We start from the raw sequence: 26492 nt of genomic DNA, 5'->3' as shown, positions 1-26492 counted from the left end.
GACAGTGTAAAGGAATGGGTTTAATTAATCTCACTGACAGAAAATATATATACAGTATGAGTTATATTTAAAAAAAAAGATATAAGAAAAATATATTTTAATTGTTTACTATTTTCTTAGTAGCTGTCGTGTTGTTTTGTTATTGTTATTTTCAAAGCAGAAATTAAAATCCTTTAACCCAGTTTGGCATGTGCTGTATTTGCAGTATTTCACTTACAAGAACAGTGAAATATTTTAGTTCCATGTACAATTTCTGTCTGTAATTTACAGCCTATTTTTTAACCTAGAATTCACTGACAGTTGTGCCACCCAAGTGAACCAATTATTTAAACAGGTTTAATAAAATCCAGTCCCAAAATATTTAGTCTTTGTTATTATTATGATTCATTTTTTTTACCATCTGTAAAGTGTTGATATCGTGTTGATAACACCTCCAGTGTTGATATTCTGATGTTTGCAGGATATGGAAGGATCTGGGAGACTAGGCCCCATCGGCAAGCCAGGGATGAGGGGACCTCCAGTGAGTGAGCAGCCGGACAGCCTGAGCAGGAGAAGAGAGTTCACATCCCATCACAGCCACTGGGGCTGCTCTGTTCCCCTCTCTTTCACCAGCCTTTCACGATTAGAAGTCTTGAATCCCACATTTTTGCATTTATTTCAGAAACACATACAGTATAACATTTTGAAAGCCAAGGAGGAAAACAGATTTGTTTTTTAAAAAAGGTGTAACATAAAACCCTACTTATGTACGTTGTGTTTCTAGCTGGAAGGTACAGGTTTAGAATATAACAAATCATGGGAGAACTTTTGCAAGCCTTGATGGGCTTGCATGTTTAGAAGAGGAACTGGTACAGGTTTATTCCATGCTGAAAGGAAATGAAAAGAGAGACAAACTTTCGCCTGTGGAGCCTTTTTCAGATGTGTTAGGTGTGTCACAGCCGAAGGCTCCACAGCCGAAATGTTGCGTCTTTTGTCTTGCTACTGTATCTACATGAATGTTTAATGTGCAGTATGTTAGCTGGTAACATAACATGTCTATGATATGAATGCTCTGAGTATTTCCTCATACTTGAACTAGACTGTATTGTACTTTTGGCTTTATTTAACAGGGCTCTCCTGGACTTCCTGGCTCTCCTGGACCGAAGGTAACTTAGCTGCTATCTAGCCTAATAAATCAGCATGGGTCTCCTAATTTTAACTCACCTCTCCATATACAGTATTTCTCACTTTCTCTCTTTACCAGGGGTGTCAAACTCATTTGCTATGACAGGTCAGATTTAATCTAAACAAACATTATGTGTGCTGTACATACAGTGAATTCCTAAAATACTAGATACAACCTTTACATAGTGTTTTACTTCTTTGGTGCTTTCTTTACAATAATATACCCACTTTTGAAGTGCAATTAGTAGATATTGCATCATCAATAGATATCAGTTTAGTAAAACGTTCTGAGTGTGGGATTCGGCCCACAGGTTTGGATGCTTGTCACCACTGCTCTGAAACTCCTCAAATTAAAACACATTTAATAGTTTAGTAGTTAAGCTGTCAAAGTGTTAAAATAGTATTATTAATAAATTATTTTCATTGTCCTACACGTAACAGAAATTATTTAAAAAAATAAGCTACTGTGTTCTATTCAGGGTGCAGCTGGGCTGGATGGACAACCTGGTGAAAAGGTAAATATGTAGTAAAAATGCTTGTAAGTCATTTCCTTTAGACGGGAGTTATAAGATCTGCAGCAATATGCTTCCCATTATTTCTAATTTCCCTAGAATTCCTGATAGCCAGTTGTAAAAAAAAACATTGCTTTTATCACAAATCTAATTTATTTCAGTCTTCCTGGTAGTTATGTACTGAACATGGAAAGACAATACATATGACTGCAACAATCACAAAGCTATTGTCAGATAAATAACAAAATAATTTCTGTAGCAAGCGTCCTGACGTTTTGTTGAACAGACCTAAACGTTCATTATGCTGATTAACATTTTCATCAAAAAGCTGATCAACTGGGGATCATCTGTAAAAGTTAAAAACTATTTGTGTATGTGGCGACTGTGCGAAGCAATAGAAGCTTTGATTCATGTTTTGCACGAGGTTGGGGACTTAAGGGACTCTTTCCCATTTCTCTTGACAAACATATACCCTGGTACAACAGTGCTTGTCTCATGAGAGTTCAGTAACACTCAAATCTATCCAGGAATGTGTTCTTGGCATAATTGTCACATTGTCATCTCAATAGAAAGCTATTGTTACAAAATTTAGCATCAAGGCCAGTATCCTTCTGAAATTATGTCATGTCCAGATGAGCCAGCAGGAAGGGCAGTAGCAAGTGAGCTCCTAGGACTTGGTCAATTTATCACTGTGCATTCCTGTGCATTCTATCATTACAAGTATAGTTCTGTAGCAACTAGAAACGTCCGCCAAAACCAGCACTCTTGGAACATCCCACTGACTGCGCTTTTATACAAAACAATTAGTGTATAATTCTACACAGCTGCACTCTGCTCACCTATCAAGGCAGTCTGAGTAAAACAACTCATCGCTAAACAGGACTTGAATGTAACTGGCGAGTCCACCTGATGTGACTTAGTCCAGCTTCCCATATACCAATGATGTAAAGGCATAGTTTTTTTTTATAAGAGGGGCATATGTGTTGTTTCTTTATGTTCACTATGTTTGACTTCTGCCAAATCTTTTTCGCTTAGTGCTTATGCAGCAGTCAAAGTCAATGATGTGTACCTGTCACAGTCATGAGTGAACAATTACTGAACACGAAGCTAAAATATTTAACAAATATCAAAAATCCTTATCCATTATTTTTCTTAAAACTTGAATTGATAAATAGATTAATGTTTCCTTTGCGGATCAGTATATTTCTCGAGCAAGTAAAACAGTGTTAACTTTATTTAAATTGTTTACCATGATAACAGACAAGCTGATATTGTAATACTGTACAAGTGAAATGAAGAGCATCTTATAGATTTTCAAATTAACAGCAATTTTATCCCTTTGTACTTCCTGAGTTTTGTAATGTTTTACATTAGTGCTCTTTTCTCAACATGCTGTTTCCATCTTTCCCTCCAGGGTGACCCAGGAACCCCAGGATTAGATGGCAAACCAGGATTAGCAGGCCTGCCAGGACCAAGGGTCAGTGTCACTTTTCCATCTGCTACAGTATACAACTGAAACATCACCACCCAAATTCAAGAATATCTGATTCGGCCTTGGCATGGGTTTTTTATCCGAGAGCTCAAGAGTTTAAATAATGCACAAAAATAGATTTTATTTTAATTAAGGTAACTTTTGTATAGCAGTTCTAAAGTATGTTACAAAAATCATAATTTTTTCAGGTTAAGTTCATTGATAAAACCCAGGTTAATTTTCTTCTGTCAAATGAAAACGTTTTGTAAAAGCTGTTGGTTGCACAATGTTTAAAGGCTTCTGTGTGCCCATGGCTTTTGCAAGTGACCATGTAGGTACTGTATATTGTAGGTGACTACAATATACAGTAAATGTACAAAGTGCTCTATGAGCAACGATTATTGATTTTTTCTGTTTTTTTTATCCCATATCTTAACAGTTTTCTGTAAAGCATCCTTCATACAATAACAATTGTTTAAAATGTCCTTTGATTAGCTCATTTTTAATTCCTGTAGATAAACTGTAGAAGTATTCTAGGGATAGTTCAGTATTGGGAGGCGCTGTGGCAGTTCCAGAGCTGGCGTGTTGTCTGTGTCTAGTACTGTATGTTTCACCTCCACCTGGATGGCTGCAACGGCAGCCATAGTGCGCCAGTACTGTACACTCACTGTACATCGGCTATCAGCGGGGAGGAGAACAGAGTCATGAAGCAAATTCTTAGACGGGGATTATTATTAGGGGACCATGATTGGTAAAGGCCAGTGGGAAATTTGGCCAGTACACCAGGGTAACTACTGTACTCTTTTCAAGAAGAACCCTGGAATTTTTAATGACCACAGAGAGTCAGGACCTCAGTTTTATGTCTCATCCGAAGGACAGCACCTTTTTACAGTATAGTGTACCCGTCACTAAACCGGGGCATTAGAACCCACACAGACTTCAGGGTAAACGCCCCCTGCTGGCCTCACTAACACCTGTTCCAGCAACAACCTTAGTTTTTCCTTTGGTTTCTCTCATCCAGGTACTGACCAGTCTCACACCTGGTGAGCTTCAGTGGGTTACTAGTTGTGAGTTGCAGGGTGATACAGTATTTGTGCTGGCAATAACTGTTAAAACTCACTTGTGTTACCGGTTGAGCTTGTAAACTAGTTTTATTTTAACCACGGGAGAAAAAAAATACATGTCTTTGGCAGGAACTTTTCAAAAATGGAAATAAATAAATAGCATCAGTTTTCCTGTAGGTGGCAACAGAATTGCAGTCAAAACTATCTTCTTGGAATCAAAGGCAAAGAATATAAAGTCCTTTCAGATGTTTTTCCTATGGTTCACCCAAAAGAAAACCAAAACACCGATAAACATTGACATTGATTAAACCAGTGTGTTTTTTGCAGGGTGAAAAGGGAGAAAAAGGTAGCCAAGGACCAAAGGTACAGTACAGCTCATTTTAATGTTCACTCTGAAGAGGCAAGTAGAATTTTGTCTTAGTAACAAATTTTAGTAACAAATACCTTCTGTGTTACAGGGAGAGCCAGGGCAGGATGGAAAGAGTATAACAGGCCCTCCAGGACCCCCAGGTCCACCAGGGGATATTCTATCCCTCCAGGAAGTAAGTATTTTTTAAAGCGCAGGTGGGGCTGGCAGACCTGGGAGAGGAGAGCATATGGCCGGGCTGTCTCGTCAGGCTGACTTCTGGTCCTCTGTTTTTAATTGTGCAGACGCTTTAACAAATAGTAATCTGCTGTACCAAAATCCTCAGCACTGTTTTGTAAGAGTCACACAAACTGTTTGTTTCTCATGATTTTGTTATGCAGAACATTATGAAATTGGGAAAATTATCACACATTTTATTTTTAATATGTTGTAATAACATGAAAAGAAAGCTACAGTAGTCACCACTGATTTTTCTTCCTCAGCTTTTGCTCAATGGTACCGAAGGAATCCTTAACTTCACTGGAATTCAGGGTCCACCAGGACTTCCTGTGAGTACTCACATGGACACCATGAAGAAAACATCTCTTGCATGATTTGTGGTTTTCAGTTTGGCCATGTGAGATGATGAGCAAAATCTTTTTTCACAGGTTCATAACTGCATTTGCTTTGAATAATGATAAGATGGCATTTAAAAAAATGACTACTTGCATGTGTCATTTCACATTATTTTATTATTATTTTTATTATTGCTCTTATGCCTGTGCGAGAGATTGACATTGCATAATATCACATTACATGAATGTCATAAGAACAGGAATTGAGTATAGGATTTTCTACAGCCACCATAGACTTAACAACATGACTTGATTTTCCCATTTTTCCCAGTTTGAGCCTTAGAACTCTTCTGTGCAGGAATCATCCCCAGGTTAAGTGTCTTAAGTTGTACATATCCAGCCATTCAAAAAGCGTGGTAAAAACCCGTACCGCGCGAAATTATCTGCGGAATACCACGGTATTAAGGCTGGTCAGCATGACGACAGGTGGCACTTGTGGTGCATTGGTTGTTAATTAAACGATTGCTTCAGTTCATCTCTTTACTGTGCATGTTTAAATCTGCTTAATATTGAATATTAATATGGAATTTTACAACTAAAGGGAAAATATTGGTACCTGAGTATAAAAATAAGAGAAGCATAACGTTTCTGACCGTCATAAACGATATTAATCTAGGATTATAAATATATTATCAAACTGTAGATGGCTATTAGGTGTAGGTGGTAGTTTAAATAAAAAATACACAACAGTATTCCACTTACTTCATAAACAAACATTTTAAGCATCAAAGACTTTCACTCGGTCACTTACTGTGGTTGTTATGGGCAAGTTTTGGCGTGCCTGTTCTATTTTATGTTAATTTTTATAAAAAGCTATGAATACTTGCGCTCGTTATCGCAGTAAAAAACCGAATACTTTTTAGAGAATATAATATTTAATGGCGTATCTAAAGAAATTAATAATATTAATTTAAGGATCTGTATGTTTTTATATAGCTCAAAGTATTACCGTAGTCCACTTTGTAAACATCTGCATCTGTTTGACTCATTCACACGTGATTACTTGGAAACATTTTGCCTGCCCTTTTCAGCTATAGCCTAAGCTGCTGAGCGGTTTGTTGTCATAATGGCTTGAGTGCCTGACTTGCATTCTAGAAGCTGGAGTTCGAATCCTGCTCATGGTGTGAGTTTTCCTTTAAAAAATACGCATTTGTTTTAAAAAATAGTAAAATAGTCAATATTATGGAGAAAATATTGAATTTTTTGGTATTTCTAAATATCACAATGTGTTCGAAGTTAAATTAGATCAACAACATAAATGGACAAACCTGTATACTGTCAACATTGGGAGTAAGAAGCAGTTCAGCCGGTTTAATTCAAGTCAATTCAAAATACCTTATTCATTCAAGTGGGGCATACAAAGACAAGCTTTTACATCAAGCCTTTAAATGAAATCGTATATATTATAATTATAATTGAGAATAACAAAACAGTATTTAAAAGACAGCTGAGAATAAACTATAATAACGTATCTGATATGTATTAAAAATATGAATTTATTAATAACTAAACATTTCAAATTGCTTGTAGTTCGAAATTGTGTTTTGTTTGGAGTGATTTGTCACTGTTTTCACAACCTTTGCTGGTTAAAACACTTATTCTTGAGACGGGGTGTTCCAGACCTCTTTAATTTGTGAAGCTCCCTCTGTATTTTCTGTTTTCACACAGATAAGAATAAACTACATATGCTTATCTTTCCACAGGCGGAAAGATGTTCTGTGCTCAATAGCTCTTTCCCCACAGTACGCATTATGTTCCAATATTTTGCATCAGTCGAAGCATTCGGAAGTCTGTCAGAATTGTAAAAAATAACCAAATAGTGTAGGTGAGACTGCTATCTGTCCTGGATAAAGCGGTTAGAAAATAGACAGGTGCATTTACACTTTGTAAAAATGTTCCAATTTTAATGCAATACTAAAGACATTATTAATATTATTAATAATGAACGATCTGGACAATGGACAATCTGTAAGCTGAAGAATTATAGAGGAGACACGTTGGGTCCTTTATTTTCAGCTTGGAATTAACTTTTACGTATTCCATTGCAGTCACTTTATGTAAGCTCTGTACGTCATTAACAAATAGTTGTCACAAAGGCTAGGAGTGTTACACCCCGCTGTGTTTGTTATGTAGAATAGACAGTTCTTGGGGGTGGGGATGTATTTTCAGTAGCATGCCCACTGTTGTGTTTGTCGCTCTTCAACATAAGGCAATCAGCAATCAAATGTCCTGTTGTTTCTAAACACTCGTTATTCCTTACTGTAGTTTTAAGACGTGCCACATGCGTACAGTGCGATGTTGTGTAGTTTTAAAGCCACTACAGTACAGCATGTGGGAAATACATTTATTTGTACTGTATCAAAGTCTAACTTGTTCCCAGCTCCCAACATTACAAACTCTGGGCATTTCATTGCCTAACACTATCGACAGCAATGTGGTTAAAAGGAACATGTCAAAATGTTTCCAAAATAATCACAAGTGAACGAGTTGAGGGATTCGATAATAATAGACAAATTATAACAATAATCCCGAGTTGTTTCATAAAATTATTATTACATTATTATTATTGTTCCTGCTGCTGCATCTGCTGGGCTTCGTGCTTTGAGTCGCCTACGTCTTTGACCTGTTTGCAGAGAAAGTTTTATTTTATTATTATTAGCACACTGAAAAACAGAACCTGTTGATTTGCTATGAGTTCTTGCTCACCTGGGGCTGGGATAGGAGATAATACACTGCTTTTTAATAGAATCGCATTGACTTGCTAATGCGTCTATCATATTTCCTGGGGTACTGTGTCAATTTTCAGTGTTTTGGTGTGTTCAATTCAAAGAAAGAAACTTGTTCCAGATATTACACTGAATGACGGGGACTCTCCATTATAAACGTAAATATAAAGACCCAACATAAACAGACAGTAATAAATCATGTGTTCTACATTGACCTTTTAATTACTGTAAATGATAGACAAAAAGCAGGGCAATGATTTCTCTGCAAGCTAGTCGAACAATAATAGTGTGTATTCTTAGAATTATAATCGAAAATAACAAAGCGGTACAAAAAAGACTGCTGAAATTATTAGCTGGTATTAATAAAATAATATTGTTAATAATTATCAGATACGATATTAGAGTTCAGAGACATTTGTTTTCTCCGGTTTTCATAACCTTTGCTTATTAAAATGCCTATTTATGGGACCACGATTTTTCCGATGTCAATAACTTTGCGAAAAATGACACAGAGCCTTCAAACCACAGGCATTTAAAAGATATCGATTTGTGTGAAAATTGTAACAGCTTTTATTTAAACAATATCCAGTACCTAGTTGCATTTTTAGAAACCTTAGTTTTTAAATAAAGCGGATCCCAGGTGTAAGTGACTTCATAACGCGACAACGTATTATGCTACTTTTTTATGCATCAGTTGAAGCCTTCTGCAGTCTCTCAAAAAACATAAAAATGTAATATAATTGTAAATTTAACCCCTATGACTAAAGTGCCTAGAAGGAATGACTTAAGCATTCCTTAAGCTGAACAGAGCCGAAAAATACAGATCCGAAAAAGTTTGATGCCGTTTTCTGTGCTTTAAAGGTACCCTCCCCGTTGAAGAATTTTTACTTTGAACGTATGCCCACCAACTAACACGCACACACAAAATGAATAACAGAAGAATAGCGATTACAAACTTTTAAAAAAACGTACTTGCAAGAGCACAGTAATACACTGTTTTATTAAAACTAACACTCTATGGGCACTACACTGCGACTTCACGGGGGCAACGTCAAGTAGCTAAATCACAGCTGGATACAATTTTAACTTGCCTCATGAAACCGAATATCCAGACATATCAACATATTTACTAAAATTATCCATCTCAGTAATCTCACCGTGCACCCTGGTGCTCACTCAATTTTCATACTCCCATTATAATAAAAAAACAAGAGCAAGGTTTTTCTGCTCAATTAAATAAAAAATAAAGCTACGGAGCAGACAGATGTTTAATTTTTCAAACAAAATAAGCCGTTTGACAAGATCAGCTGCTTTGCAACAGTACATGACTTCTCGTACAGTACCTGTTGTGTCTGGTACAAACTCAACAAAGGTTTATTTTTTATAATTCTAAAGTTGGACAACATGCCCACCCCGCAGGTCTCGCCTCCCGCTGTTCCACACATGCCAATCACAGGAAGTCAGATACACAAATATACAGAAACAGTAGTGCACATGCCTAAGAACAGCAGTGTGATGTATACTGTATAAATATACTGTATATACAGTATGAGACTTTCGAAGCCACTACAACAATACAGTATGTGTGAAATATTTTTCTTAATCCAAATTTTAAGTTAAATTACTCGTTGATTAACTTTATATTAAGAGAAAATATACAGTAGATGTTTTTAATGCGGATGTAAACCAGTGAAAGAGGAACATCGCGTTCACAACAAGCTACTGTATAATAGTGGGCTATTTTTATATATTTGGCTATGTAAGAAACAAACCAAAAGTAATGTGCCAATCAGGCTTTGAACCACCAGTGTGCTGCTCACTACTTTACAGTCCATGAGCATTCCATTGTCTATGCCACTATAAGGACAATACAAGTTTGTGTTAAAAAAAACAAATGTCAAAATGTTTCCAAAACAACCACTTGTGATATTTTAGCTGCTTAGTTACACGATTCCATACTAATGTTACTATCATGTGGTATTAAATCAGTACAACTTTTTTTTTTACAATAACAGCAAGTGGTGTTCTTACTAGGTATTCTTAGAAAAGAATAAAACATTATACAGTAACTTTTTATGGAGTGCAGTATATACACTATATATAATACCAGAACAAGCACATTAAAACCATAATGCACCGTAAGTCACCATGTTACAGACTTTGATGCATAAAACATTAATGAAGAGGTGCAATATATTACATTACAGTACTGTTATTTACCTTTGGGTTTTCTCTATAGATAGATAAGACTTTATTGATCTCGAAGGGAAATTGAGGTGTTACAGTAGCCCAGCCCAAGACAAGCAAAAACAGACATCAGAATAGACTAAAACTTAAAATAAGCACAGCAATACAAATAAATAGAATTAGTTGTGTGCAAAATATGCTCATAGTCACTGTAAAATAAAATATGTGCAAAATACGCATAGGTATATACAGATTGAAAGTACCACAGTATAAACAGTATATTAATGCAGTGTCCAAAAAGTACAATAGTGCAACATGCTGTCCATATACGAGCAGATGAAGGGCTAACAGTCATAGCCTAGGGCAGTGTTATACACCTTGACAGCCGCCGGGAGGGAGGACCTGTGGAAACGTTCCCTTGAACACCGTAGCTGCAGCAGTATGTTACTAATAGTGCTTCGCTGCCCAATAACAGTCCCATGTAGCAGATGAGATGCAAAGTTAATGATGGCTGTGAGTTTGGTCAACAATATTCTCTCCACTACCACTTCCAGGGGTCACGGCTCAGCCCCAAAACAGAGCCAGCCTTCTTGATGAGTTTATTGAGTCAATTTACATCTCTTGCCGTGATGCTGCACCCCCAGCACACAACAGCGTAGAAGATGGAAGCTGCCACCACTGATTCATAAAAAATATGTAGCAGTGTTCCACATACACCAAAAGACCTGAGCCTCCTAAGAAAATAGAGTTGGCTCTAACCTTTCTTGCACAGGGCGTCAGTGTTAACAGTCAACTCCAGCTTACCATCCAGGTGTACCTCTAAGTACTTGTAGGACTGCACCACCTCTATGTCCTCACCCTGGATGAAAACAGGGTTCAGCGGAGACTTATTCCTCTGAAAGTCCATGTCCATTTCTTGGACATCAAGCTGATCATCAAGCTCCTATATTCCTCCTCCCTCCCCTCACTAATATACCCAACAATTGCAGAGTCATCCGAAAACTTTCAGTCCAGTGCTATACTCACCAGGGTTCTGAGGTGGTCCAGTACAAGCCTTTCCAGAGTTTTTATCAGGTGTGATGTCCATGCCACTGGTCTGTAGTCATTCAAGACTTTAAGGTGCCCCCTTTTGGGTACTGGCACCAGGCAAGATGTCTTTTAGAGCACTGCAACCCTTTCTAGTCTCAGGTTCAGGTTGAAGATGTACTGCAGCACTACACCCAGTTGGTCCGCGCAGATCTTTAGCACACTAGTGGATGTAAACATGAAAGAGGCACATCACGTTCACAAGCTCCAGTATAATGACAGTTTAAAATTAATAAAAGTCTAAACAGTGTACAATTTAAATTCTATAATTGAAAAAAGTTTGAGCTGGGATTCGTAACCAGGCGTTTTCTGGTGACAGCCCAAATGCTCCACACACCACGATGAGCTTTCACAGCTCCACCTGGCAGTTTTACAAAGTAGTGCACTCACATAACTGAACATGTCTGAAATGCTGCGGTCTACCACAATCTGCTGAAGTCTCGTACAGTGGCTGGACTGCAAGCTATTGCAGCATCCCTCGTGCATTCTGAATGGGTGGATCTGTAGGTGCACAAATCTGAACCTTCAAACTTACCACACAAAAGGTGTTGTAGGCTGGATTTAAATCATTACTGTTACATGTAAAAGAGTATTTAGATGGAATAAATAATTTTTAAGATGATATCTTTCTACTGAGCAGATGCAAGAGGTGTAAATTACAATTTTGATTTATTCCAACACTGCATTGCATAAACAAAAGCCAGAAAAGCCTGAGAAAGCCAAATTGCTACACCTCTGGCTTAGACAGTAAACTGATTTCATGACATCTTTAAAAGATGAAATGGTACTGTCCATTGCAGGTGAAAAGAATTGGTCAAAATAATACATCTTGTTCTTGCAGCCAGGTTTACTCCACAAACTTCAAAGCTGAAGGAATGGAGAAAGCAATACCAAATACCTCCCAAGCATATTTTGAAAGATAATGTTTGTTTATTCTGTACGATGATTTATAAATTCTATGATATAAAGATGTGACATTATACTATCAGTAGGCACCCCTTGTTATCTGCAGCTGATGAATTGACTTGGCCACACCTCTCTATTTTCTCAGTGCTGTAGAAAAACCTTACATGAAACACATTCAGATAAACAAAAGCACATGTTATCATGCCCATTTGCCTGTTCTGCTTGCTTGTTTCAATGTTTTGCATGTTACAGGGTCCTGAAGGCATGCCTGGCCGAGCAGGATTTCCTGTAAGCTTATTTTGAATGTTTTGTCTTCAGTTTAAGTTTCTATCATATTTCCTTAAGGTTGAGACCTTAAAGGGTTTTAAATCACTTTATCCAGAACTTCTTTCAGTTTAATCTCCTTTGCACACTGTCACGTTTTCTCAGAGTATGTATTCCATCAAATATGTATGCACAACAATGATAAATGCCTTTTAAGTAATGTTTCAATAGAAAGGTATTTGAAGAAGGAAAAGTAAAACATACTACTAGTGATATTTGTTTATCTCTCCAGATGCAAATGCCTGTTTATTTTTTGTGCTAAGACATCGCCTATGTGACAAGACAAAGTTCCAAAAATATAAATTGAAATTCAGTCTTTGAAATGAATCTACTTTATTCAGGGTCACATAAAATATGTCATCAGAATATGCCCCGAACAACTTTCTGCTTTTTGTTCTATTTCTTTGTTTTTAAATATTGTGAAAGTGGAAATAGTATCAATTTGTTGTCAAATTTATTGATCTTCTCACAGGGACCCAGGGGACCCAAAGGTGACATAGGCTTTCCGGGCATTCAGGGTCCTCCAGGATTAAAGGTAATGAAACAGCAGGGCTCCTGTGACTGGTGGGACTGGTGATTATACCCTATGCGGTGCTGTGTTTCCCAGGACAAATAGGAAGCAGACATCAGAGAAAACACACAAGGGTTTATTCGCAAAGTTAGTGCACAGTGACAACAAGTGCTCTGGTGAACAGGGGAAAACAAGGCATCCAGGTACAAGCTAATCCATGGGGGTAAGTCAGGGCGCAATCCAAAAATCCTAAACCGGGCGATCCGTCCAACCAGACCGACACAAGGAAATTGGGAACAGTCCAAGAACATACAGGGCCCAGTCCTCAGATCCCCTGGATCAGGGGGCGTGATGCCTCTGGCAAGGCCTGTGCCCTCAGACGACTCCGCTGGCTGGTTCTTGGCAGGTCTCAGGACATCCGTGTCCTAGCGCTGAGCCCTGAGCTTCGGAAGCTGTAAGATTATATATCAACGCTGATTCTTAACACCTGGAAATAATACAGCAATCAAACTAGGACTCGGGAATTTGGAGAGCCCCCTAGGGGAAAGGATGCTAAACCCTAACAGCTCCTTCAGCTATGTAGACTCACTCACTGCTGCCACACACACCTACAGTACTCCTGCAGAACAGGGCAACAGATATGGAACACAGTTTTGACCTTTCTAACCCTCAGAGTCTTGATATCTAATGAAATTAGATTAAAATGATGATAAGTTTGCTTTGATTTGAATAAGGGGTGTCTATATCTATTAATTCTCATTCTCCTGTTCTACAAAATCCATTGAAAAAAGCAACATCAGCTGTAAACAAAAGTCCATTGACAGCAATCTAGACCTTCTAAGCAAATATAACCACAAAACGCAACCTTTTAGTATATGAATATACTTAAATTTTAGTATTTTACTTCAGTATCCTGTTTTTATGTTTAGTATAACATAAAAAGGGTTACAGATAAGAGGAGGTTGTTGGACACAACTTCTTGGACTTTTGGTTGTTAGTAGCTTATTGATCCTATATGATATATATCATTTCTTAAATGATTCCAGGGAATCTGCTTTAACAACATAGATGTGCAGTTTTCTTCATAACCCCCTAAAGCCTATTGTGTAAAAGTGTGTCTTTCAGTCCTAGATGTTCTGCTTCCTAATTTCAAATTGCGCCCTTGGGTTGTTATTTCATTGTTGATTCTGAAGTAGTCAGCTGATGGTCTTTAAATGCTTGTGTGACATCCCCTAGTATTCTCCTATATGAAGACTAAAGAGGTGCTATTCCTTTAATCTTAGTAAGATATTCTTTTAAGGCTTGGTTTCAAGGCCTTTCTCGTCCCGGATACCGTCACAGTCTTTTTAAAACCACTTGTTGCTTTTAACACGTTTACTAGACCTGTGGTACTCCAGTTTAGTCTGAGTTCTTTCCACTTAGAGTAACTCTATTTATATTCATATAGTGATGTTCAACCCATGTGGATGCATTACCTTGGATTGTGTAAACTGTAATAACTGTTTATACACAAATAATATTCATGAAGCTCTGGTGCAGTGCCCTGACCTTTGTGTTTGTATCCAGGGTGAGAAAGGTGAGCCAGGGGTGACCATTGCAGCCGATGGATCCCTGATGTCAGGACTGAGAGGACCACAGGGGCCTAAAGGAGTGAAGGTCAGATATGTTGCTTCTGGTGATTGTGCCATTTTTCATTTACTAGTTTAAATTTACTAACTTTTTTCTTGTCCATGTTATACAGGGGGATCGTGGTTTTCCTGGGCCCATCGGAGTAATGGTATGATATGCACTAACTCTTATCATGTATCAGTGTTTTAAGGCCAAATTTCTGTGCTTGTTCTGTGTGGCTTTTAAAAAGTTTAAATTAACAGTAAAGACTATCTTGTGTTTTTTCTATTTTGTTTCTGTCTCAGGATTTCTTGGACAAGACTTATCTGTTATCTGTTAAAAACTTCAAATCTACAGAATCCGATTTTGTTTAGAGTAAAACAGCTTTCGTCTGGGGATGAAATGTCAGACATTTTCTAGACCCAAGTGGTCGTAGCTTTTTGACCAACATGAATCATTTTGATATCCTAACTGCTCTCTATGGCAAATAGAGAACTGAAACACGAAGGCATGAAGACGCTTTAGGTACATTAATAATAATTTGGAAATAATAATGAAATGAACAATGATTTAATAATTTGAGGAAATAATACTAATGATTTATTAAAACATTTTTTTTGAAGGGCCCAGAAGGACGACCTGGTCTAAAAGGGGAATTTGGGTTTCCTGGCCGGCCCGTAAGTGCTAATCTTTCTCCATCTGAAATGTGACTGTAATGGCTAAAATAATAAAGTTAGAAAGATGCTGGAAGAAATCATGGAAACTTATATCTTTATCTTTTTAAGTCAAGTTGGTGTGTTGTAAAGACAGGTAGAGGACCACAGATACGTCTGTAGTAAATTCAGCATGGCAAATGAAGTCAGTAATTTACAACATTGAGACATTCACATACAGTAGCTCAAGACTTGCTTGTGACTTGTGACATGTGACCTCCATCATAACACACACATGGCTATATTCCAGATATTAACTTGCACTTTACGTTTCCAGTCTCCAGTTATACATGCCAGCACCCTGTCATTATTGCTATGATACACCAAGTTTTCTCCCCTGCAGGGCCGTCCAGGAATGGTGGGGAAGAAGGGGGAGAAGGGAGAGGCGGTGGTGCTGCCGGTAAGTGTGACAGTCAGTTTCATACTGAAATAAAATATTTTTTACACAAAAACGGTTCTTCAATATATTCTCATTTGTAAAACTCCAATAAACTGTTGGCAAATGACTAACTGACACTCATGATGTTTATCAAAGTTGCTTGTAGCCGTTTCAGCTGAATGGGGAAAATGGTATCAGATCCATTTTTTTTCTGGGACAGTTAATAAGGCCTGGTTTCTGGCTCCCTCTTTTCGGGTCCAGGAATCAAAACACGAATACATGGTGGTATCAACTCCACAGTCAAACTGCAAGAGTTCCCTTATTCTACTAATTAGATCATGCATATACAGTACGCAGTAATACACTGCCTATAGAAAGTCTACATACCCTTTCTAAAGAAAAACGTTTTGTGGCCTGAACAGCCTGTAATCAAGATGCATTACATCAGAATGTATTTTACCTTTACACATTGTAAAGCATAGACTTCAAATGATTGGTAGGAAATTAACGTAAATTAGCTCTGGTGTAAACAGTTGCCTTCCAAATCACACAACAAACTAATTAGCCTCCTCCACCCGTATTCAGTTGTAGTGATTCTGATGATTTGAGAATAAAACCAAATGTCTCTGTAGGTTTCTTCAGCTAGATAGTGACTCTAACAGTACATCTGTGGACAACAAGGAGATATTTGAAGACTTCTGGGTGCTGTGGAAAGGCACACAGCAGGAGATGGTTATAAAAAGATTTCAAAAGGTGTAGACTTTCACCACACTTGCTTGTACAAACAATCTGACAGAGCCATGGTCCATATCATAGTCCCTACTGAGTGCATATTTGTGTTGTGCACAGTATGCAATGTGGTATTCACACATCAGGAATATGGCATACAAAAACTGATGAATTTCCCATTAAACATCTTTACATGAATGTTAAGATGAAGGGTACATGCCTGTATAAAATTCACAGTGATGTTTTGCCAGGTTTTCAAATTCTGATTCTGTGCGTTGAATGCTTTTAAATAAAATCCTTTTAAATGAATTTTATAAAGCAGTTATTTCTGCATTGATTAAAACCTCCAGCTCATACTGCAGTGTTCAACTACTGTAGCTTTGCCACACAGACAACAGACCAGACCTACTATGAAAATAAACCTGCTTTTTACTGTATGTGTTTGTGTGCATTTGTGTGTCTTGTGGCCCAACCTTTGCAACTGGCAGTTTCATTAACTACTAATAGCTCCAGATACTGCCTGGCTTACATTTAATTAAGCTGTAAAATACAACATTTTGTGCCAAATCAAAAGCAATATCTTTAACTTACAGATGGGCTTAATTTGCAAAAATTAAAATTTTGGTCACACAAAAATCTAAACTACCATGCATTTCCAGTTTTCTTTATGTTCTGAAAATTTTAAATAATTAAGTATAAAAACAAGCAGTAAAGCTGATTATAAACAGTAACATTAATTTAAAAGAAAACAATTATTCCACCAATCAGCACAATCCCAGTAAGTGCAAACATTCTGAATGTAGTATTCTGACAAATTGCAAACACCCAGAACCCGTTCTGTTCATATAAGTTCTGGATTTCGTACACTGTCACACACACAGTGTGCTGGGTTCTAAAATTTTCCACTTTTAATTCACCCCAAATGTAGCGGATGAAGATCATTTTGTGACCTTGAGTACAGGTATACATAAAGCACCTAAATGTTTTTATTGCTTTCTGAACATTAGAATACTGCATTAGGCAATAGTTTCACAGTCCATAATAGGATTACCTAATGCTAATTTAGGTGGGCAACTCCGGTATCTTTGCTGCAGTAAAACCAGAGGTATGTACAGTATAGATGTTTGCTGTTCACCTGCAGTAGAAGGGGTTGCAGTCGCCCCAAGTCTGTGGTCTTTGTTCTGAAGGATTTCTCCCCATTCCATGTAAAAGATCTAGGATCCAGGATCTTGGAACTGTATTTCTAATATTGTGTGTTCACAGGGCCCCCCTGGACCTCCTGGCCCCCCAGGACCTCCTGGAGCAGTTTTGGGCCTTAAAGGAGTAAGTTCTAAGCTTTTTATCATATCGCAACAACTTCCCACATTCGTTTTCCTCATTGCTACTGTATTTGTAAAGTTGTTTTTAGTTGTTTTTTTTAAACGATTGTTCTCAGAATAATTTCCCTCTAAATTTTAAAGACAGTTTTTCCGGTGCCTCCCAGACCTCACTGCAAAACACCAGTAAGTGTTCCAAAACACTTTACAGCTTAACAAAGTGCCTTGGTGTGGTCCATTTGAGTTTGCATACCAGATCACCCGTTAAGGAAGGCTGCCAGCTCTTCCTGATACCCTTTCTCTCACCCACTGGTTTTCTGTGTTCCTGCTACTTTGACTTTTTTTTGTTTCAATCCAAAGCACCACTGCATGTAGCCAGCAAACATAATATCATCTGATATGGTTAATCTTTTCATACTTCTTGCTCCCAACTTGTTAAAATGAATGTAATAGTTATTATAATATAGTACAGTGCCTTGCGAAAGTATTCGGCCCCCTTGAACTTTTCAACCTTTTGCCACATTTCAGGCTTCAAACATAAAGATATAAATTTTTTATTTTATGTGAAGAATCACCAACAAGTGGGACACAATTGTGAAGTGGAACGAAATCTATTGGATTTTTGAAACTTTTTTAACTAATAAAAAAATGAAAAGTGGGGCGTGCAAAATTATTCGGCCCCCTTGCGTTAATACTTTGTAGAGCCACCTTTTGCTGCGATTACAGCTGCAAGTCGCTTGGGGTATGTCTCTATCAGTTTTGCACATCGAGAGACTGAAATTCTTGCCCATTCTTCCTTGCAAAACAGCTCGAGCTCAGTGAGGTTGGATGGAGAGCGTTTGTGAACAGCAGTTTTCAGCTCTTTCCACAGATTCTCGATTGGATTCAGGTCTGGACTTTGACTTGGCCATTCAAACACCTGGATATGTTTATTTGTGAACCATTCCTTTGTAGATTTTGCTGTATGTTTGGGATCATTGTCTTGTTGGAAGATAAATCTCCGTCCCAGTTTCAGGTCTTTTGCAGACTCCAACAGGTTTTCATCCAGAATGGTCCTGTATTTGGCTGCATCCATCTTCCCCTCAATTTTAACCATCTTCCCTGTCCCTGCTGAAGAAAAGCAGGCCCAAACCATGATTCTGCCACCACCATGTTTGACAGTGGGGATGGTGTGTTGAGGGTGATGAGCTGTGTTGCTTTTACGCCAAACATATCGTTTTGCATTGTGGCCAAAAAGTTCGATTTTGGTTTCATCTGACCAGAGCACCTTCTTCCACATGTTTGGGGTGTCTCCCAGGTGGCTTGTGGCAAACTTTAGACGAGACTTTTTATGGATATCTTTGAAAAATGGCTTTCTTCTTCCCACTCTTCCATAAAGGCCAGATTTGTGCAGTGTAAGACTGATTGTTGTCCTATGGACAGACTCTCCCACCTCAGCTGTAGTTCTCTGCAGTTCATCCAGAGTGATCATGGGCCTCTTGGCTGCATCTCTGATCAGTCTTCTCCTTGTCTGAGCTGAAAGTTTAGAGGGACGGCCAGGTCTTGGTAGATTTGCAGTGGTCTGATACTCCTTCCATTTCAAGATGATCGCTTGCACAGTGGTCCTTGGGATGTTTGAAGCTTGGGAAATCTTTTTGTATCCAAATCCGGCTTTAAACTTCTCCACAACAGTATTACGGACCTGCCTGGTGTGTTCCTTGGTCTTCATGATGCTCTCTGCGCTTTCAACAGAACCTTGAGACTATCACAGAGCAGGTGCATTTATACAGAGACTTGATTACACACAGGTGGATTCTATTTATCACCATCAGTCATTTAGGACAACATTGGATCATTCAGAGATCCTCGCTGAACTTCTGGAGTGAGTTTGCTGCACTGAAAGTAAAGGGGCCGAATAATTTTGCACGCCCCACTTTTCATTTTTTTATTAGTTAAAAAAGTTTCAAAAATCCAATAGATTTCGTTCCACTTCACAATTGTGTCCCACTTGTTGGTGATTCTTCACATAAAATAAAAAATTTATATCTTTATGTTTGAAGCCTGAAATGTGGCAAAAGGTTGAAAAGTTCAAGGGGGCCGAATACTTTCGCAAGGCACTGTATATAGTATTATGCATGCGTAATAAACATTATACTGGATTTATTATTTGAATGTAGTATTCAAGTTTATAAACTTAGACATTACTTTATTTCTGATTTTTTTTGTCCCAAATCTGAACATTTAAGCTTACTACATGCTGGTGCTCTGATGGAAAGGCAAAATGTGCTTGTTGCTTGAATGGTCCTTAACTCAAACAAGGCTGAGGAAAAACCTCAGCAAGCATGAAGCATGACGGGTGAAAGTTAAAACTGAAGGGGAATCAGCAAGCTAGAATGCTGCCGTGACTGATACTGTACTGTATATGGTCTTGGTCTTTTTTTATTACATATCATTGTGTTAAAGACTAACAAGAGACAAACAGGGTGACCCCAGAAAAAGAGATCCTATGCAATTCATTTTTTAGTTAATATAAACCAGTGACTACATTCAAAGACTCCTAAATATTGGTGGTGAAGACATTCTGTAAAAAGACATTAACTAAACCTAAAAAAAAACAGCGTGGATCTGGAAAGGAGCTCTACGTCTCTGTTCAGCCCAAAACAGTCCACATTTTGTCTAACACTACTTGGATGACTGTTGTCATATTCGATTTTAGTCACTGTTGTCTCATAGATTGTTATCCTATCTCTTTTTTTGGGGCGCCACTCTGTGAATAGCATATTTGCATTGATGTTTTACATACATTTCACATTTTCCATTTAATTAAATTTTGTTGTTATTTCAAATATTTGAAAAATACAATTTACATGTATTAGGTAATATAGGTGACTGTACAGCAATATCTTTAAAAAGGCTTGTGCACATTACATTTGATGTTTTATGTAAGCTATTCAATTTCTGAAATATTTATATATTGATAGGTCAGGCTCTATAGCGCTTGCTCTTGTTGTAGAAGTTGGGCATGTGTACTTTGGGTCTTGAACTCTCTGACATCTTTCACACAGCCTTCATATCTTGTAAAGGAGATGCTAAAAATAATCATTTTTGACTTAACAATAGAGGATAATACATGAGAGCATTCAGTTGAAACACACGAGTCATAATGTACTGTGAGTAAGAAAATACTGATTGTGAAGCATTTTATTACATAAAATAATGGAATGCGCTTTACAAACACAAGAAATTATTATTCACACTACATTAGTACATGTTTTATATGAATGCCTTTAAAAGACTGACATTCCCCCAAAAATATGTAGATGTTATATCATTGCTGTCATTCTTGATCTATTCTTTTCCACTTATTGTGTACAGATGAATGCAAATCAGGAGGACACTTCAGCTCAAGGTAAGTGATTCTGAACCAGAACATGTCTCTTAGGTTACATTATATGAAACATACAATATTGAGGCAATGAGAAATCATAAAAAAATTAAAAAACAAATAAGCACAGAATAGGACTCTTATTGGTACTGGCTATTATGCTAATACACAGTTTTATTGGTAAATATCTTAGCTGTGGTGACACTTTTGTTCGGGAGCAAATAACACTTTATGAATGTGTAATCCAAGGAAACAAACTTGCTTTTGTATATGTCATACCATTAATCTTTGGTCTAGGTCAGTTACTAGTTGACTAATAGGTAAAAATCAAAATCTATGGTGCAACACCAAATCAAATGTGTTCTCAGAGTATAGTAGCTCTATAAGAAGCACAAAGGAGGTCTTAATAAGAAACATTTTGTGGAGGAAACTGCTGCATACCTTTCTTATAAACATCACAGTGTTTCTGTGCTGTCTGACATGCTTATGGAATCTATTTCTATCTGTTTTTTTCTCTTTTGTAGGAGGAAACAGCAGACGGAGAGGTTCTTCGGGGTTTCAGGGACCTAAAGGGGATAAGGGAGAAGTTGGCTTCCCTGGGAAACCAGGAATTGCAGGTACCATGCTGTGTATATTTAGTGTCTGTTGCCCAGTAAAACCCTATATTTGTGTCAAGCACAGTAATGTAGGTGGACTCCTTGCTGCTCCTTTAGAGATCAATGGATTTAACTGAGCGTATGTGTGCTTTTCTTATTGAAACCAAGCTCCTTGGACTTTTTGGTTGAAACTTTACTACCGGAAAGCAGAACCTTACAGAGACTAACCACTGCTCCATCATGCTGTCCTTGAACAGTCAGTTTTTTATTAAAAATATTCATTAACATTCCTATTTAAAAATATGTGTTTTACAACATATTGATATGTGGTGGTAAAGCAGGTAGCATTGCATCCTCACAGCGCTGGGCCCCTGGGTTCAATTCTGGACCAGGGATTCTATCTGTTTGTATGGTCTCCCCGTTTCTGTGGGTTTCCTCTTACTGCTTCAGTTTCATCCCACTGTCCAAAGACATACTGGTAGGTTAATTGGATTCTGGGAAAATTGGCCCTGGTGTTAGTACGTGTATGTTTGTCTGTGTGTGCCCTGCAATGGACTTGAGTCCTGTCTTATTGTACTGCAGTTGGATGGTACTGGATAAAGCAATTAGAAATTGCATGGATATTGAAATATGAGCAGTTTTTCAATTGAAATATACTATTAGAAGTAATGAAAGATAAGATTAGATTTAGATTCAGTAATTGGTGGTACCCCTTTGAGCAACTTTTTCCTATAGCCATTGACTAGCCTCTCACATCAGGTTTTGAGCTCCTTCAGCTCAACATTTGAGTGTTGCCACAACTTTTAACGAGGTTTAGGTACAGATCTTGACTAGGCCATTGTAAAGCATGCAAACAAACTAAAAATAAATAAATATAGAAAAAAATTACAATTTTCGAACTTTGTGAAAGTACTGTAAGTCACCATGTTGTCGCAAACTTGCATTCCAGTTCCCACCAATTGTGACGTGATTCGGCCCTTCCTCCTCACTAGTCTCTGTAAAGACTAATGAAATATGATGTAAGAGTGTATAAATACAGGTTGTGCAGCAGACATTTCACCTCAGAAATGTTCCAACGTGATATGCATGCAGAGTTAACAAGTGAGTAGTACTTGTTGGCAAAACCATGTTGAAATCAAAAGGAATATTTCTATTGGATTAAAAGAGATGTATTTATAAGCCTGCTTGATTGCAATTTCATAGGGCCACAACACACCACCAGAAGTTTTGTTGCCTCATTCTGAATAGCAGAACATGGCTCTGCGCATACCTGGAAATTTTGTCTATTTTGTGATTTAAATTGGAGGTTTTACAAGTTACTGTGTACATTTTACTTTTATTCCAATTTAAAATTCACTGATCAATGCTTCTTTCTAATCCCAAAATATAAAAATAGAGCTGCAGTTCCCTTTCATTAGTAATTGTTTCTTCAATTCATATATCATTTTATTTCAAGAAACATAAAATAAATTATGATAAAAACCCTATTCGATGAGTGGTTTTGATTCAAGAAGGCAATCATGGTAAAACTATGAAATTTCCATATTTATCTTTGGGGTTCACAAACGTTTTCTCAGCACTGTATGCATCACCTTATTATGAGGGGTGATTTAAATTCATTCTCCCTTAATGGAATGAGTAGCACCTCTCAGAGGCCAGCTGTGCCATCAAATCTGAAATCCCAGTCACATTAATGAGCAATTTCACTTATACTTATAACTTATACACCTCAGGATCCACTGTCAATATCTATTTGTTAGATGCAGTTTTTATATTTTAAAAGCCCCCTCCATTACTACTGACTTAAAAAGCAGCCTTGACGAGCCTCTGTGTTTGATGTTACAAGAACTGATTAAACCAATGCAATGTGGGAAGGCCCCTGGCCCAGACAGCTTCTACAAAACAATTTTATCCCAGTTCTCTCCCACCTTAAATTCTGTATTTTCACAATCATTTTAGTCTGAAAAAGTCCCTCCTACCCTTTATCAGGCTTCTATTTAATTTTTACTGAAAAAAACAAAGATGCTCTAGAATTTTATGTGAGACTCTGTCCCATTTTAGAAAGGAGCTGTCTCTAAAATATATAACTACTGTACATGCACATCTTATATTCTTCATGTTTATCTTTTGTGGGAGCTGTCTAAGAAGAGGATCTCAATATTACATTCTCAGATCAAGACATCCATTACTATAGGTTAATTACAATTTAAAGTTTTAGACCCACTCCATATGTTTAAAACTAAACTGGCTAGAATGTATCCTGATAAAGAACCCTACTGAGAAAGACATCCTATAACCAAACACCTGCTTCCCTGGTGCATAAGTTTTGGTCCTGTCTCATACTATTTGGTTTTGGGCTTCTATACAGAATGTGTGGTCTCACCCACACCACTTACAGCCTTGTTTGACATCCTCCTGACAGGAACTTCACTGACAAAACATCAGTCTGAAATGCTGGCTTTCTTCTCTCTGTTGGTTTACTGTCTCATTTTAAGAAGCTGAAGAACGACTGCTCTCCCCTTGCATTAGCATTGGATCAGAGACAAAATGTGCTTTATCAAACTTGAAAAAATGAGAGATACACTGAAGGGTTCCATTGAGAAAGTTTGCCAAAAACAGCCATAAGCCATTGAAGGTGTTATTACTTTTTAATTCACTCTCTTATGGTAATTTGATTTTAATCTTTCCTTTGATTTTCCTCCCTGTTACACCTTCATGTTTGTGTATGGTTTTATTTTTTTAAGTTGCTTACCTGAACTTTTACATTTCCCATATTTCTTAGGCTTTATGGTTTAGACTGAATTATTTAGTTGATTTATGACTTGGAAACTTTGTTCAGTTGTTTATCTTGATGTATTTTTATAAAAGCAGAGTGTTGCTGCTCCTGCATAAGAAAACTGTCTTGTTCTTGTTGTTCTCATTTTTCCTTGAATGGAAATTTGTTGTTTGACTAATTTGTAGTTGATTTATATCTAAATCAGGAGTTTTCTTAACTTGTTAAACATCCCAGCTTGTCATTTTTGTTTGTTTTATCTTTGATTATCTCTCAATACAATCTTTAAGTTTTTAAAATATCCAATCTTTACACAGGTCCATGGTTTCCCAAAGGATTTGTGGTAGGTCTTTCTCTTTTGTTACTCTTTGGTGTGTTGTCCTCATTTTGAAAGAGCCTATGGGCTTTCCAGTAGACGAGCCCTTTTCATTGTGCATTACCAGTAAAGTTCACTGCATTTTCTTCATTCATTACTTCTCACAGCCATAAAATTACTCAGGTCTATCCTAATATAGTTTATTTGTATTTTTGACTCTATATTCTTGCCAGTTGAATATAGGTATATGCTGATATGAACATGCAAAAAGTACTTATTATCCACTAAAACTAACAGTAGAAATCCAGTGAGAATTAAATACTTAGTTTTTTGTTCTGTTGGACTGCTGCAATTGTGATGCGATGGAACATGCTGTCTGTCCTCAGGGTGACAAAGGGGACATTGGGTACAAAGGAGAAAAAGGCGAAAAGGGAGAAGCTGGTATTCCTGGACCCCCTGGCCTTCCTGGGAGGTCTGGTCTGGTGGTGAGTAGCATTTTCTTTTCCTGAACAAGCACCTGAATGACAACTTCTCCAAAAAAAGGATTTTCCTTTTCTGTTACTGAAGCATTAGCAAAGCAGGGAGTTAGATCTAAAATGTATGCATTAGACATACTGTATATAGTGACAGAAAGTGAGACAGGATTATAGAGAGGATATATTTGGGCCAAGAGTTTTGAGAAACCTCTTCCCATTTCCCCCTGCCTGCTAAAGTCTGTAGTTTCCTCAGTCCTGTGCCAATGTGGAAACTACATTTCCAAGTAGGCAAAGGGAACACTAAGCTGGCATCCTGAGTGTTTTCCCATGCTATACTAAAGACACAACTGAAAGATCCCCGCCGATGGTTACATGACATCCCAAACTGACAATGTATTTAAAGAAAATCTGACATATTTTTCCAATTATTTTGCACTGCATTTATTTTGTTTCTGTTTTTAGTAAACTAGAGAATTGTTTTCCGTTATTGTCAAATATAATCTATTTTGACATGGATTAGGTACTTTTAATGTTTTGCAGGCATTTCAATTCAGTGGAGTTCTTTTAAACTTAATATGCGTGTAATGAGTAATTTTTGTAATTTTTTCTATGTTAGGTGATACTTTGGTACTTGTACTTATGTACTTAAAGGACCTACAATGTGCACAATTGTTTTTTCACAAAGACAACATGTTGTGTTTCAGGGACCCAAGGGAGAGTCTATTATTGGGCCCCAGGGGCTTCCTGGAATGCCAGGCCAGCCGGGACCCCCTGGGTTTGGGAGACCAGGACCTCAGGGTCCCGCGGGGCCTCCAGGGCCTCCTGGGCCTCCTGCTCTATATGGCTCTGGTAAGGATCTGAGTCTGATGCTAAGGATTTAATTTCCACACCCTGACAGCAAATGATATGTTCTTTGATGGAATACATTTGTCTGTCTCTGTTTTATGATCTTTTATGATTCATTATAAAATAAAACTGGAAGCAAAACAGCAGCAGTCTGTTGCAGAGAACACATGCAGGAAGGCATACTATGAAATTGCTACAAACTGCATTACAACTTCATTTAGGATATTTTTCTGATGCATGAATATGACTTCATCTGCTGTCCAGAGTCTTTTTCTGAAACATATAGCTGGTTGTGTTGTTTCAGCTGTTTCTATCCCTGGCCCACCTGGACCCCCTGGGCTGCCTGGCCCCCCTGGAATTGGAAACCCAGTAAGTAGGAGCTGACTGGGACAGGAAGTGAAAAACTGCTTACTGCTGCTCCTCTGCTGCTAAAGGTTACATGCA

The 26492-nt window shown here is 37.7% G+C and overlaps 1 protein-coding gene across 6 annotated transcripts in view; it reads left to right on the top strand.

Moving 5' to 3' along the window:
• The window catches only part of LOC102696915 (collagen alpha-1(XV) chain-like), a 114778-nt gene that overhangs the window by 79457 nt on the left and 8829 nt on the right, over positions 1-26492 (top strand). For 4 of the 6 annotated variants that reach the window (XM_069191098.1, XM_069191099.1, XM_069191097.1 and 1 more), the window contains 21 exons: positions 461-520; positions 1110-1145; positions 1644-1679; positions 3091-3153; positions 4539-4574; positions 4670-4753; positions 5061-5126; positions 12350-12385; positions 12894-12956; positions 14499-14588; positions 14674-14709; positions 15164-15217; positions 15597-15653; positions 17625-17684; positions 17822-17863; positions 21032-21065; positions 21566-21658; positions 24728-24753; positions 25113-25211; positions 25907-26051; positions 26353-26417. In XM_069191098.1, coding sequence (XP_069047199.1) covers positions 461-520; positions 1110-1145; positions 1644-1679; positions 3091-3153; positions 4539-4574; positions 4670-4753; positions 5061-5126; positions 12350-12385; positions 12894-12956; positions 14499-14588; positions 14674-14709; positions 15164-15217; positions 15597-15653; positions 17625-17684; positions 17822-17863; positions 21032-21065; positions 21566-21658; positions 24728-24753; positions 25113-25211; positions 25907-26051; positions 26353-26417 — 1281 coding nt within the window. The remainder of the gene's footprint in view (positions 1-460; positions 521-1109; positions 1146-1643; positions 1680-3090; positions 3154-4538; positions 4575-4669; positions 4754-5060; positions 5127-12349; positions 12386-12893; positions 12957-14498; positions 14589-14673; positions 14710-15163; positions 15218-15596; positions 15654-17624; positions 17685-17821; positions 17864-21031; positions 21066-21565; positions 21659-24727; positions 24754-25112; positions 25212-25906; positions 26052-26352; positions 26418-26492) is intronic. The other 2 variants (XM_069191094.1, XM_069191096.1) reach the window with 2 other exon arrangements.

This window comes from Lepisosteus oculatus, chromosome 6 (genome assembly GCF_040954835.1).
Source record: "Lepisosteus oculatus isolate fLepOcu1 chromosome 6, fLepOcu1.hap2, whole genome shotgun sequence".
Lineage (NCBI taxonomy): Eukaryota > Metazoa > Chordata > Actinopteri > Semionotiformes > Lepisosteidae > Lepisosteus > Lepisosteus oculatus.
Note: the sequence above shows the minus strand (reverse complement) of the source record. Positions and strands in the feature narration are given on the sequence as shown.